The 15,450-nt window shown below is 37.3% G+C and overlaps 2 protein-coding genes across 2 annotated transcripts in view; both read right to left on the minus strand.

The window, feature by feature from the left end:
* LOC139134335 (protein SSUH2 homolog) overlaps positions 1–169 on the minus strand; it is a 6,115-nt gene extending 5,946 nt beyond the window's left edge. Inside the window, exon 1 of the mRNA XM_070701215.1 lies at positions 21–169. Coding sequence (XP_070557316.1) covers positions 21–33 — 13 coding nt within the window. The 5' untranslated portion in view covers positions 34–169. The remainder of the gene's footprint in view (positions 1–20) is intronic.
* Positions 170–13,587: 13,418 nt separating this feature from the next.
* Positions 13,588–14,291, minus strand: LOC139134458 (neuralized-like protein 4). Its single transcript, XM_070701319.1, has 2 exons — positions 14,089–14,291; positions 13,588–13,792 (listed from the first exon to the last, which is right to left on the minus strand). The coding sequence occupies exons 1-2, from the start codon at positions 14,289–14,291 to the stop codon at positions 13,588–13,590; spliced, it is 408 nt and encodes a 135-aa protein (XP_070557420.1).
* Between the last annotated feature and the right edge of the window lie 1,159 nt (positions 14,292–15,450).

A 15,450-nucleotide genomic window follows, 5' to 3' on the forward strand; every position in this document is an offset into this window, starting at 1 on the left:
TATCCACATATCAAACTCACCTGGATACGCCATAGCTGGGTTTATTCGAGAGAAGGGCGATTTACAAAATCTGAGCTGGCGAGAGTTGATGCCCAAGTCCCAGCAGAATTAGAAAGACGCCGCCTTTTCCGCGCGTACGACTCGGAGATTTCTTTTTCCTCAACTCAAATGGCGAACTGATGAATTGATTCGTGCCAACATTTGCGTAAGTTGCCATGCAACAGGCAAACAATTCAAGACACAGTTCACTTGCACACGGCTCACTTGTATAGAAGCATGCTTAATACGCGGAGTGCCCTGGCTTCGTTTGTATGAATAATGGAAACAATTTTCACAAGAGCCTTCGGCCTTCACCAACGCCAACTCTATGACACTGCAAAGTGCTTTCTTTGCTTTGGCAGGAGTTCAAAGGTCTAAAGATAGGCTCGCACATAGTTTTCTATACGCACTGCGCGGATGGTCATCCTTGTTCACGCTTTACGTCCTTTTCAGTATCATTGGGAGATTACTCATGTTTGTTTTGGTTTTGAATTCGTCGCAAAGAAACGGTATGACGTGTCTACAATTACTGCGTGTGTAAGGTAAATATTGGAAGAAATTGAAATGAGTAATTTTGTCAAGATTACTCTTGATGAATGTCAATTGATATACAGTCAACAAATATCAATGAGATCTATCAAAAATATCCGTGGTTTACTGTGAATGCCGTCAATTCAACAAAATCTATGTAAATGTACATTAAATGCATTTGTCCACTTTATTCATGACACTTGATCTGTGACTTGCAGCGCTTGTAGGATTGATAAATAAAACGACTGTGCACTGAAATTTCCTTCACTGATCATCACGCTGGCTTGATAAGTCAAAAAGTCGTTTTGCAATATGATCAAAGCGATGTCAAGTGTTTACATGCGTATTCATCAATACCAACATATTTTAGCGTAAGAGGGGACATCCCTCGCGAGAATAAGCAATACAAGATATTGTCATTACACGGACATTAGCCAATTACGGTAATTTTGTGACACTTATGTCGTTATTTTGGGTAACTGAATTGGACAAAACATCAACCGGGCCATCGATTCTTATACGCTTGCAATGCCCGTTTTATGGAGTGATTGTACCGTTTGTAGAGTGACCGTGTACATGACAACGGTTAAATCAGCAAACCGACTATCGAGGTACATTTATGCGGTATGTACACTTCTGCTACATGGAAATGGTTAAATTGGATCATGGTAAGTCCGGCTCAATCATATTCAATTCAATTTAAATTTATTTCAATGGAACTTTATTCATCCCAAACAATATACAGACCCTATGCAAAGTCCCTTGGTTTATATCTGAACAATGAAAGAAAATTTTTAAGCTTTTTTTGAATAAATAAATATTTAACGATTTTCGGACATTTCCTAGAATCGACTTGATGAATTTTGCTTTTCTCGGAATATCTTATATCTGTAAAATGAAAAAGGAATTTGAAATTAAATACCCTCTGATTCCGAACTTCACATAGTTACTTCAATCAAGAAATGATGTCGTGTATCACAGATAAATGTTCGTGTGTGCATTAAACTATACAAGACAAAGCATGATTTTGCTATTTGCACGTATTACGTCTAAATTTCCTCCAAAAATCTCATTGATATTCCTCTTTGTGATTTCAGGGAAGTGAAGAGAAGCCATCTGTGTGTCATTAAATACTGCCTTGCTTGCGTACACAGAATATCCGTCTTTATCTGTTGTGCCTTTTGCCTAGACGAGAACGGAACTATTCTGTCAAATTAGAGTTTCTTACAAAACAATAGCCAATCTTTTGAGCGTTTTACTTGACAACCTGTTGCCGGCCGACGTGATTTCCGTCACTGCCATTTGTATCGTGTGAAAAACTCTAGGTAGTGTGATCGCCTCCATCATCATCTTCTGACCTCTTTGAGTATATTTAGGAGATAGCATCTGATGGACGCAACCGTACAGGCCGCTCCAGCGGTCCGCGTTGCATGAAGTCGGAGGGTCGCTGAGAGCCGAAGCGCCCTCTCACGGTTGAATCTTTAAGTCTACGGATACGGAGCAGGTAACAACAACATACGACATCGCAATCAGAATATCCGAGAAGCATGCCGGTATATTAAAACAAAACGATTGTACAAAGAAGTGGTTTCTCGAAATTTGTCTCAGGGTCTGTGTTTTGATATGTAATGATGTTGTGTTTATTTCTCGTGCATTTACCAAGTCTGAATTTGATACTTTTGAATGTTATATAAAATTGTCGATTAAGGTAACAGGTAACACTATCTTTGAAATATCCATCAAGGTTTTGCCAATACACTGATCAGGCGACTTGTATAGTACGGTGATACGTCCAAATCTAAGCTTTAAGTAGAAAGGGTCTACGACGATTATCTGACGATGGAGAAATCATTTTTGTACTTAATATGCTTTATTAATAACAGTAATAAGGAGTTACATTGTTTGTCAGTGAGGTGTAACAGTAAAGTTATAATTATCATTTATCGTTGGTAATATTCATTCACGATAATGTTTCTAACCTGTCTTTTTCCACAGCAGTTTCGTACTCTAGTTGTAGTTGTGTTTAATTCGTAGAACATACAGAGCAAATGATTGTTTCCTGTTATTAATTTTCATTGCATGACTAAATCGTTTTGCTATAGGTATAAGATAGTTGTAAATACTTGAAGCCATTGTATCTCCAAAAGGTACAGAGGAATTGAGACGCTTAAATCACAGTATTGCTCGTTGAGAAAGTTGATTGCCATGCACAGTAGTTCAAGGACTTTTTGTACATGTCAACAGAGCTAATCGGACAGGCAGACCCTCAGGTCGGATACAGAGTAACAGCAGCACCTGCCTGTCAAGTGACGAAGATGGGTTGCCTTTACAATGGTACACTGTAACAATTTGTACCCTGGCCAATTGTGCAATATACGCAAACCGGCCATGGTGTATAATAAGAAAATGTGATGAGCAAACTGAAAGGTGATGAATTACAAGTTCTCAGTTTACAATCTCGAACGTGAAATGAATATAGAACTCTAAGACTGCACCAGTGTTCAGTATCTAAACGACGATTACACTTATTATTTGTGTCGCATAAGAAACAATAAAATAAGCAAACAAATAGACAAATGTTCTACTGAATGTGGAGTGAAGAAAAACAAACTAGCAGTAACATACTGTTAAATTGATTTGCTTCCTGTATCTGGGTACATGATGATATTACATCATAATAATACATAATAAATGATAAGTCGTAAGGTTAGAAATCTAATTCCACTCATTTGTCATGTCTTTCTTACACTTACAGATACATTTAAATAATTTCATTTTACTCCAATGTCTGGCTAATTGCAGTCCAGTGGTGTTGCTGTATCGTGATTTGGAGAATGAACTGCAGACATAACATCTGTACGCTAATAAGTTCACTAGCAGTGCAACTATATCGCTTATCACGTTTGCTTTTGTTGGTCATTCTGGTCATTTTCGAGCACGTCGATTCGGTTTGATTTTCATCAATCGCCAAACAATGTTGTATAAGTGTCACTTGGTAGTACGATAATTTGAACCAAAATCTCGTTTCCCGATAAAATGTGAAAGCTGAGACTATTACATCTTGTTGATGTCCGGGTATATTTAAAAAAACACGAAAATGCTTTTGTTCCTTTCGTCAAATTTCTGATCACTCAGCCAGACTGTCATAGATATTCTGCTCGACAGGTTCTTGAGAAAGGGATGTATAACTGCTTTCTGCGTCTTCAATTACAGCCGCATTAGTGTGCCCCTGTTGGTTTTTGTCAAACATTGTAGCAGGCAAGACGTTGCGATCACCTTGGTTTTCTCGTCTTGCAGCCTTTGCCGTTGCTTCTGATCTCTCAACGTGGTATCCAACCTGACTGGTGCTTGTGTCACTTGAGTCGCCGCCTAATCCGTGGTTTGCATAGTTATCGTTGTCGTCTGATCGTTTTGGTTTTGCCCGGCGATAGTGAAGGAAAGCTAGGAAGACGACAACGCACAAGCCAGCTGTAATGATACCAAGGAAGTATGCAAGTATTCCAAAGGTGACGTTTGAATTGCCGACCGTTTCAGGTTCTGCAGAAACTGTGGTATAGTCCGTTGTTGACATTGTCTCCTTGGTGACATGCAATGACGTCAGGTTTATTTTCAGGAATCTCACCCCTAATGAAGTCCCCTCCAAGTTAGATGCCATACAAAATATAATCCTCCGTCATCTCCTCCAGCAAAAGGAATAACCAGGCTACCGTCTCCTTGCTGCGCAATCCTGTAATCTGAACACACATCTTCTGTACTTTGGTGTATGACAGTACCGTTTTGAAGTATCCAGTACTTGTCTACTTCAAGCTCACTTTCCACCTCACAGTCCAAAATAACATCGTCTCCTATTGCGGCTGTGATGGTTTTAGATGGTGTGTAGAATACAGGGATGGGATAGCAAGTGAGGTTAGTGAATGGAACGTCAAGAATTGACCTCGAGCGATGATTATCAGGTGATTCACATTCCAGAATTTCAGAATAAAACCTGTACAAGTTATCATCCAACCAAGCTCTCAGTTCCCGTAGACGGCAATCACATGACCAGGGATTACTATACATGGATAGGAACTCTAAGTTAGTTAAGTCTTCGAAGATCTTTCCGGGTAACGTGGTGATATCGTTAGAATACATATACAGCACAGATAACTTGTTCAATCCGTGAAAGATATTTTCAGGGAGAGTTTTCAAGTTATTCAGCTCAATGTTGAGTCGACCCAGATTATCCAATCCGTTGAACACATTTTTGTCAAGGAAAGTAAGCGCATTGCCATACAAATATAAGTATCGCAGGTTACCAGGCCCCTAAATATGCTTGTAGGTAATTCAATTAATTCATTGTAATTCAAGTAAAGTGTTTCAAGATTATGCAGTCCTAAGAAGAGATTTTCAGGCAGACAGGAAAGTTTGTTGCCATCGAGATCAATGTATGTCAGATCATCCAGGCCATGGAAGACAGCCTGCGGTAACGCCCTGATCGAATTGTAGTACAGATACAAAATGCTGAGTCGATACAGACCAGTAAATGCACCAGTTTGCACCTCTTCAAGTCGATTACTGTACACGTACATGTCTGTCAGATTTGACAGTCCGGTGAATGAATCATTTCCAATGTAAGTCAGCTGGTTTCCTTCAAGACTAAGTACCGTTGTGTCCGTCGGTATTCCTGACGGAATCTCAGTCAATCCTCGATTACTGCAGTCGACTGTTGTACCAATACAAGAGCACGTCGCAGGACACCCTTCTAGTCCATTCATGGAGATGGTCAGCAGGTAAATGATCGACACGAATGTTGATGTACAGTCCATCATTCTTACTTTCAACTAAAACCTGTATAAAGTGGGGAAAGAATATCCTCTCAGATTGGTAAATCAAAGCGAGGTAGCTCGCAGTGAGTTTAAAAATGTATAAGTTTTAATGAAAAGTTTTATGTCTTCTTTACGCATGCCCGTAGGAATTCAATAAATTAGGAACCTATTAGAAACCTATCCGTTTACATGATTTTAAATCAAGCTGAAATGTAAATTTATTTTGGAACAATGTGCATGGGCAACTGACCATTAATTTCTTCAGCGCTTTAACGGGACACGTCATAATAGCGGTTTATAGTAACTACTAGTTATTATACTCGTTATTGCCAACTATTCATTTTGTGTCACAACATGCGGTAGCGAAATTCAGATAATAAGCTGTAATTGTGAAAAAGGGATGCATATTGGAATGGGGGGTTTAGCGGACAGGAAATCATTCGGGAAAGTAATTGATATGCTAGTGAATGATTTGTTATCTTTTCGCTTTTCGCCTAAAACGTAAAAGTGTCCACTTTCAAGCATTAAATTTACATATGTGCACGTCCATAATACAGAAGACAAGACCCTTACTTGGACGAAAATTAAATGACTGTAATTCCTTTGCATCGATGAAAAATTACAATGTGAACGTTCGCTCGATTTTGTCACATAAAGCGTTACTTATTTCTGAATATAGTTAATTCATCTTCAGTACAAAGATCACTCTAACGTAAATAATGTACAATTTCCTGCAGGTCCTTGGAAAAATATGATAGGGATCTCGTAACAGCATTAGATAGACCGCATTGCAAAATAAATATTACAACTGTAAAATGAAGAACTGGATTACATTATGGCCATACTTGATTGGATTGTAGAATCGCATAACCAATATATGTACGTCTTGAAATCATACATATGTTTCTCTGTGTCAACATTGAAACAAACTGGATCAGGATTTCCGGACTTCGTTCTCCAAAAATTCAAAAAGTAAAGCTTGAAGATAGTGGGCGAGTCTAAAAGTCATGCCAAATACTAGAAGGTCGTGCCCGGGGCCAATGAGCGTGAATCGCTGATAATTGCGAATTTTAGCGTCGTGCAGCCCAGGTTGATCAGTTATTCTGCATCCAATGAACAGAGATGTGTACATATCACTAAATTACATGTAAGAATATGTAATATGACATTAAATTGGTCCAATAATCATTTCCATTCAAGGTAATATATTAGCAGGTCAATGGGACATTTGTGATTTAAAAAGTTAAGCAGGACCATCCTAACCACTAATAGTTAGTTAGCGGTAGTACCAGGTGTCCGGAACGGGTAAGCGTACCCTGCTAGCATGCTACACCCATCAGGAGTAGTCCAAAAATTATCTAAATATTGTATGAAATGATACAGTATATGACTGTAATAGTCAAAGCTGTCGCTAATGATTTGAGTGACCATGGTGTCATATTTGGCTACAATGTCGTCATATCGACCGTAGAACATTTTGAAAGTCCTCACGAGTCTTTTTGATGTGTATCCCTGTCCTCACTAATTTTTGACGCCAATGAGCTGTGTCTCAATTGAAAATCTGTGACCTAGTGAGCTATTGATTCATATAACTGTTAGCGTATGAATCAACATAACCACAGACAAGTAGAGGACTGTCTCTCTATTTGCCTGTGACATAACACTGCATGCAGGTATGCTACGAAATACATTTGCAACTGGAATTTTTAAATTGCCGCAGAGTTAAAACCAGTGAATTCGTTTACACACACACACACACACCACACACACACACACACACACACACACACACACACACACACACCACACACACACACACACACACACACATACATACATACATACATACATACATACATACATACATACACCTACATACACATACATACATACATACACACATATATACATACAAACACATATACATACGTACATACACACGTACATACATACAATGTAAGTGCATGTGTTTTTGTATTTATGTACACATTTTTACACATCATTAAAGAGCTCACATTGCACCATATTTCAATGTTATACCATACTATACTCACTTCAGAGAAAAGCTATAACATCCGATCGCTTCTCCATATTCTTTTTTAGGTTTTCCTTGACTTTTGTAAAGAGAATCTCCTCTATCAGTTAGGCAGGCATTGCAGTCACACTTAAAATCGCTTTCGTCAAATAATACACCTATTGAAAATACAGCAGACATACATATTTTCCATAAGTGTGACCCATTAGAAGCTCTTTTATTGACGAGCCAATATGGGTTTAATGAATAAAGATGTAGCTACGTCCCTTAATCTATTACATCTCTCTTACAGGACTTGCTGTCTTACTGACTGTCGACTCAATTCCATTCGACACACCAACTTTCAAGATGTTTCTGTATTTACGCGAGGTTTTGAGAAATAATTGGTGGCTACAAACTATATGATAATATAAAATTCGAAAAAATACTTTTCAGTCTTCCTCTTCAAACCTACAGAAATTATTTGACATATATTTATTAAAGCTACCATTTTCCTTACAATAATAAGATTCACAACATCAATCAGAAAGGACGTGCCAAAAAATCTCTGCTTCCCTACCTGGTACTTTTAATTCTGCTTCATTGAATCTTTTACATAATCGTGCATATTAGCAGTTTATATTTTTTTCTCGGTGCTTATCACCTGTCGGGAAAAAAGCAGTGTTAAAACTAATGACTCAATTATAGACGAAATTGAAATAAGGAATAACTTTGGCATAGCATGCCCATGCATTAAGTCTAACCAAATAATACTTCTAGCTTTATGCATGTGCTTAAGACGTCTTTCTTACAGGGCTGGTGCATTTTCTACAAGTCGACAAGTTGGCCGACCAAATACTCGAAGTTTAAATGATCAACTTACTTAGATTTCTCTAGACCATTTATGTTGTTGCATGAAAGTAAAATGCATTATCTTTTATATTTTAGAAGAGGTGCTCCTGGTGTTTGCTGCATGTCATGATGAAGTGGTAGTTATAGTAGTAGTAGTAGTGTAGATAGTAGTAGTAGTAGTTTTCAAACTATCGTTTATTCACTATATACACACAAATGTACAAAGGCTAAAAATCAGAAAACGGAAACCGGTTTCCAAAAAAAAGAGAAAACGGAAAAGGAGAACCTGTGAAATACAAATAATTTAAAAATATCTACAAAATAAGTACAAAAAAATTCAAAACCGGCGTGAGAACAAAAGACGAAATGCCGATGACGAAAGATACTTGAGGTACAGCTACATGGACAGATGTCAATGATAAGAGAAGGTATAGTTTCGGGATACAGTTCAACACCACCTATTTGGAGAGAACAGAACTTATGTTGTTAAGTTTATGTATGACCCTCCATCAGACTTTTAACCGATTCGAAGATCCAGTAAGGAGTACGGTGCCCAGGATTAAAAGTCGATAACAAGTCGACCAGGAAATGAAAGAAACCAAGGTTAAATTAAATCATTAATGACAAGGACTCCATTATCATTAACTCTATAAAGGGCGTCATTAGTCGTCCAAGTGTTCTTGAAAATGGCAAGTTATTGTTATGTTTGTGATGCAAAAATTCTATTTGAATCACGATTTAAGACGAATTTTAAAGATTTGTAGAGGGTCAGTAGGGAGACTATTCATAATTCTTTTATTTTTACGACAAAGGTAAATCGACTTTTTCGCGAGAGCATTGATAAAGACAAAGAGACGACTTGCTTATTTCGAGATAAACTTTCCTGATTTGTGAGGCGGGTTTAAAATAAACCAGTGAATGGGAATGGAAATACTGTTATCATTCAGCAGAAGTTTTGATGTTTTCAAGGCAAAGATAAGGTCTTTATTATGATTACACTCGTAAAAAGTACGAAGGAGATCATCGGTTTTTTCCACAAAATAAGCAATTAGAGCTTGTGTATCGAACCCCATTTTGAACAAAACTGTCTCAGTGGAAAACGTGCCATGAATTATCCGCCACAGATAATCACCTTCTCTCGATGATAACGGAGGACTGTAACAGGCTTTAAAATTGGGAACAATTGAATGGAGCGCCAGACAGTATCAGCAGTATTTGGAAGGCGTTTTTTGACCAAATATTTTGTACATGGCACCCTTTACGATTTTGTACAAGGGAAAGTTGATGTGATCAGAATAATGCAATTCAAACGAATAATGAAATAGAGCATCATCACTTGAAAATTCACCTCTAAGATGGGAATTAATAGTTTCTGTCCAATTTATACGGATTGCTTTGAGGATATCACTTTGCATGACATTTGCAATACTTAATTTGGGAAAGACTTCTAAATCAGTGAGCCATTTTTTCCTTTGAAAGTCAATAAGGTCATTGATTTTGGTGAAACCTGGGTCTGTAACACAGCCTATTTTTAACCGGTCTTTTTTTACCGGATAAAGAATTTCCTTGTTATAAAAAAAAGGATTCTTTAAGAATTTCATGAATATTGGAACTAATTTTGCGAATTTTGGAGACAGATTGCCAGCATAAAAGCAGATCAACGTGAAATTTTGACGAACAGATAAAAGGAGTGTCAATTTCGACAGCGAGTAATTTAATGGAATAAGACAGATTATGGACTTGTTTGAAGTAATAATCAACAAAGCTGAAAACGGGATGTTTGTTGTCAGGATAAAGATATCTATGAGTTGCCAAGCCCAATAAGTCACCATTCTGTTAACTTACAACGTATAGATAGTTAGAGGTGTCAAAGAAGCATAAAATATACAAACGGGTGAGTGAGTCAAAGATGAAGGCAAGGGCATTACATGTACAAAACCTCTTTTCGTTTATAAATGTTTTTCTCAATATATTTTGCACCTGTCTGACTGACTTAGAAAACAGGTGTCCCTTTGATTGATCTGTCCCAACAGGTGTTGAGAATTGTTCAAATGTATCTACGTCGTAGTTGCCGATTTTGTTGGCCATTCAAATAATATAAAGTGGCATTCAGTATTCATTATTCTCGTCATAAAATCAACAGATACGATGCAGTGGTTCATTTCGCAACTTCCCTGTCTCAATAAGGAAGGGTAAAAGCGAAGTTTACCCGTAACTGCAGAAAATCTGCGTGTTCCAAGAAGGAGCAGTTTAAAATCTCGGTTCTGTATCGCATCACATGAATCAAACTTTTGATACCCCAAACACCTGAACAATAATAAATAATCGGGAGTACACTAACTCCTTACATTGCGAATAGGTTGTAAATACCATGTTTTAGGTTCTTAAATCTTGCGATTAACGCGCCAAGTGGTCGGTAACAAACCTGTTAGTATTACATTAGGTTAATTTTGCAGAAAGGGTATCTGTACACATGTCTAGACTTGTACGTTTTCCCATCAATACTATTTGAGAGAATTTTATCTAAGAATGCATTAAGAGCATGAGAAGGGAACCAAAATGCGTATATCAAACTCCCTCTGCAAATTGTTTGACAAGGTTTAAATCACTGCAATGGCGCCGCAATCTCGTGTTTATGTTGTCATGTCATCATTGCCTGACGTTGTTCTTGTCTCCTTGATGTGTCACAATGATTCGCGATATGTGTAAGTTTGCATCTCAAATCGGCTTGCAATCACAGAATAATTACCATCTCTCGCCGAATTATGAAAATCATCACCTCAAAGAGAATGTGATCAACATCTTCCATTCGTGTGAGTTAACTGACAGAGAATTAACGAACTTGAATGATAAGAGGATTATGAGGCCTGCCAGGCACAGATCACATACCGACGTGGCCAACTATTGTAAACTTCCATTTTACATAAGGCTACAGGTTGACCTACATAACTGGTTAAAACTCAATAGATTCAAAATTGTTACATGACTGTAGTTTTGCATGGCAAAAAGGTAGCGTAGTCTGAATGAAACTTAAGTGCAGTGAGTGAAGTATAGGTTCGTTATCGCCGGTATTTTGTAATGGCACCAGCCCACTGAATCTAACAATATGTAGATAACAACGACACATCCTGAACATTTTGTAATAATTAATGTACGGCTGTGGACTACCGTTGCTTCTCACTATGGGTATGCTTAAAAAACGTTGTGCATATTTGAAAGCGACAGATGGCTCGTTTAATCCCTAGTAAAGTAAGTTTCACTTGAGACTTTTCGATGTGCAAGCTAAGCTTACAAAAAATACCGAACGAAGCCGATGGAATATAGAGGCGCTCCCTCGGTGCACCCACGACCTTTGGTCGTATGACATTGTCCTTGAAGCTCCTGGCAATAGGTTATATTGTCCCGTTAGTATTAGGATTACGAAGAGAGAGAAACTATTTGTCGTTAGTAGCATAGTGTTGTCTTTGTCAGAGAACAAATATATACACTTACATTAAATGTGTATCAGGCTTTAAACTGTTTCACAGTTGCCGGTATGCTCTGCCGTGTGTTGTTGGAATACAATTAAGAACACGTCAACTCGAAATACAAAAAAAAAGATTTAGAAGTAGAAATTATGTAGTTTGAATATAAAATGCCTAAAAGACAACAATAAAAAGCTGGGCTGATTCAAAAAGTTTTCTTTGAAAAAATAAAGAGCGAGTCTGAGAATGGTTTCTTTCATGAAAAACATTAAGTTTAGGCAGAAAACAAAACCACCCATACATAGCTTTCAAGTCAGTGAACAAAGTGATTTAATATGTGTCACAGATAAGTCAGACAGTTGAATGAAACCAAAGATCTGGCTTCTTCTGATGAGTAACTAAGTAGCAACATTTATTTATTTTATCTTGAAATAGGCATATGGGCAAGTAATTAGCTGCTGTAAAACATTCCCTGTGAGAGTAATTGGCATACAAGGTGAATATTAATTTTCATGATCAAAATGATCAAAAAATGTAAATCCTGGCCGGGGATTTAGTGACATAGCATACAGTTACGTATACTTACGAGAACTAATGTTACACATGCCTAAATAAAATTACTTTACGAGATACTTTTTATTATTAATATATTTATTTATTTATTTATTTATTTATTTATTTATATATTTATTTATTTATTTATTTATTTATCGTATATCTATTTATTTATTCAAAATCTATTTTCGGAGCTAGCTCACAGGCGACGACAAGTGTGTTAGGGATATAAAAGGAAATAAAGCAATCAATTCACATAGCATACGGTGTCGGCAAAACATTTCAAGGAATGTACATAGTATAGTTAATGCACTTTGCAAAAAAAATGAGAAGGAAAAAAAATATCAAAAGATTTGCTTTCATTTTCAAATTGTTATTTTATTCCTCGTGACGTACAATATAGAATGAACAGTAAGGAATTTGCTTGCAACATCACTGGCACGAATATCAGCCAAGTTGTTAAACTATTCCATGAATTACTTCAAAGGAATGGCTCTGTGGTATATAACAAGCGCAATGAAATTTGAAAGAGAATATTATCAATTTCTTGCAACAACAAAACACGCGCCATTACCAGTTCAGTTACAATGCTGACAATGCCTATTGAAGCTGCACACATCTGTCGAGGAAGACAAATCTTATGATTTCAATGTACTTGTAGAATATAGCATATATTTCTTACTCAGCTAGTTATGGTTAGTTAGTTAGTTTAGGTATAAAACTTACTTGTTAAAAGTGTTGCAGACATAGTAAGGGGAATACAAGTTCAGGTACAAGTCTGGGTCGTTATGCTTTCATTAGCCGAAGCTGACACACCAAGGCGTTAGTTGTAAGCACCACTTTAAATTTTATCTTTGCTACAATATGGCAAACGTGACGTTCAAGGCCTCGAATTCTATGTCCAGTGTACATTGTCTATAAAGACATATATCACTACAAAATTATCACTATACAATGGTCATCGCCTGGAAATTTCCGTCAGTGAGGCTTTGATTGTTTCTCAAGATTAAAGAAGATCACAACATGGAATACCCCGTTATCGATTATTCTCATTCAAGTTTTCACTAAAAGTTAAAGGTATGACGCTATCTCCTTCTCGTACAATCTTCGACCAACCTTCACACGCTTTGGCCCCGTGAGAGACCCTTCGCGATAAAATGATTACAAGAAAGGGCGTTACAAAAGTTCAAGCCGGTTACTGTGTCGCAAATTTAGTACTACGGATCCGAAAAACAACAAATTTCACAAAATAAGTCACACAAAAAGGGAAATGTAAAGACCGCATGGGAAAATACAAAGGAAGCCCAAGGTCATCTTCGCGGGCATTTTACTGTTCTTCGAGATTCACGAGTAAGGCATAAATAACGATGTTGCCCCGTCTATCCGTTGACCACTCTAACTCTTGTGGACTGAAATTTGGATCATCTCCGCCTTTAAACGACGCAGGGCCGACTTCATACGTCTTGGGACGGATTAAAACACGGAACACGGTCTTTGCTCTGTACTTCATGCCTCTTTCTTCATCCAAGTAACTATGAAAATAGGACCAACAATTGAAGAGCTTTATATAACATCTATTAAATTTACCAGAATAAGAAAGACATTGAAACTAATTGCAAATCTGTTGATAAGTTTCTTTCAAGAATTTGAGTTCTTTCCACCGCAAAATGTATTTGCAGACCAGTACTCTAATAAACCATGATCACATTTTCTGATTCAGTCTTAGACTATCAATGTAAGTCACCGAGACCTGGTATTAGTACACAAATAATACAAAACAAAAAGATTAACAGATAATATGGGCAATGTGTACATTATGAGAACTTACTCGCTTGGGAGAGCATACTGATCATGACCGGCGTATCTTATACTGGGAGACAGAAATATGTGGTTTTTCTTGGCTGGGTCCCTGTTATCATCTGTTGGACGCCCCTTGTTCTGGCCTAGAACAGTTCCTTTCAGTGTCTTATCGCCTTCAATAAAAGTTCCGGTGAGACCGAGAGAAAGTACGTGGTAAACGTAAGTTAACATTTATATTATTATTAAGTTAACTTCCCTCAAAACCCTTTGTCATTTTATCGGGTAAAATAAAATTGTGTGGCATCTGACTACACTCGGAACGATCGTCTTTATCTGTTCAGAGTTTCTCTGCATTACGCATGCTGCAAAACACAGGATTACTGAGATCAAAACAACGCAAACAATTGTAGGCTAAGTTCTTAGTGTGACTATCTTTGTTGACTTCACATATGCATGTTTGACCGCTGTTCACACCAATCCCATAATTTGGCATGCATTTGTGTGCCAGGGTACCGTTAATGTTTTGGCGTGCATTTTCGTTGAACATGAACCACTGCTAATGAATAATGGTCCATTGATGCTTTATCTTTTCCAATTTTATAAGATGCTGGTACGTTGTTATGTTAGTACTGCTACGCACGACGGAAATGAAACTTCGGTTAAGATCTACATCAGATTCTACATGTTGTATCATTCGCAGGTCTTCAATGTTTCTATATCATACAATTTCTTGACCTTTTGAGATATCGAGTATCTAGTCTTTCTGCACAACCTCAACAGGATTTGAGGTGTACTGCCAGTAATGATTTCTGTTTGGAAAGGAATGCCATTTAAAGGTAGAATGTGCATGGAGACAGATATTCGGGCTCTCAATTTTTAGCTCACGTGTTTACTCACGTGAGCTAATGTCATAGCGATGTCTGTCTGTCTGTCTGTCTGTCTGTCGATTTACACGATAACTCAAGATTTGGTAGATAGGTACCATATACTCATGGCAAGAACTGATTAGATTTTGGTTAGTGTTGCGTGCATATTAATGAAATTATGAAACAATTTTTTTCATGTTATGGCTTCCTATGGAGGAAGTAATGGCAGTGTCGATATATCAAGAAATACTGCACAAAATTTCTTGAAACTTTCCACTGTAAACAGTCTCAGAACATTATGATGATACTGTGAGTGTCATGCCAATTATCTGCTCACTTGCGTATTTAATGAACTTGTGTAATTAGTGATGTAACTCCAAAATTCCTGCATCAAATTTGATGATACCTGCTACAAACATAGATCTTATACGTATCTAATTGTACTGAGAAGCATTGACCAGTGTCAAATTAATAGACAGCTCGTTTGCATATTTAATGTTGTTTTGTAATAAGTCATATAACTT

The sequence above is a fragment of the Ptychodera flava genome, chromosome 6 (genome assembly GCF_041260155.1).
Source record: "Ptychodera flava strain L36383 chromosome 6, AS_Pfla_20210202, whole genome shotgun sequence".
In the NCBI taxonomy this organism is placed as follows: Eukaryota; Metazoa; Hemichordata; class Enteropneusta; family Ptychoderidae; genus Ptychodera; species Ptychodera flava.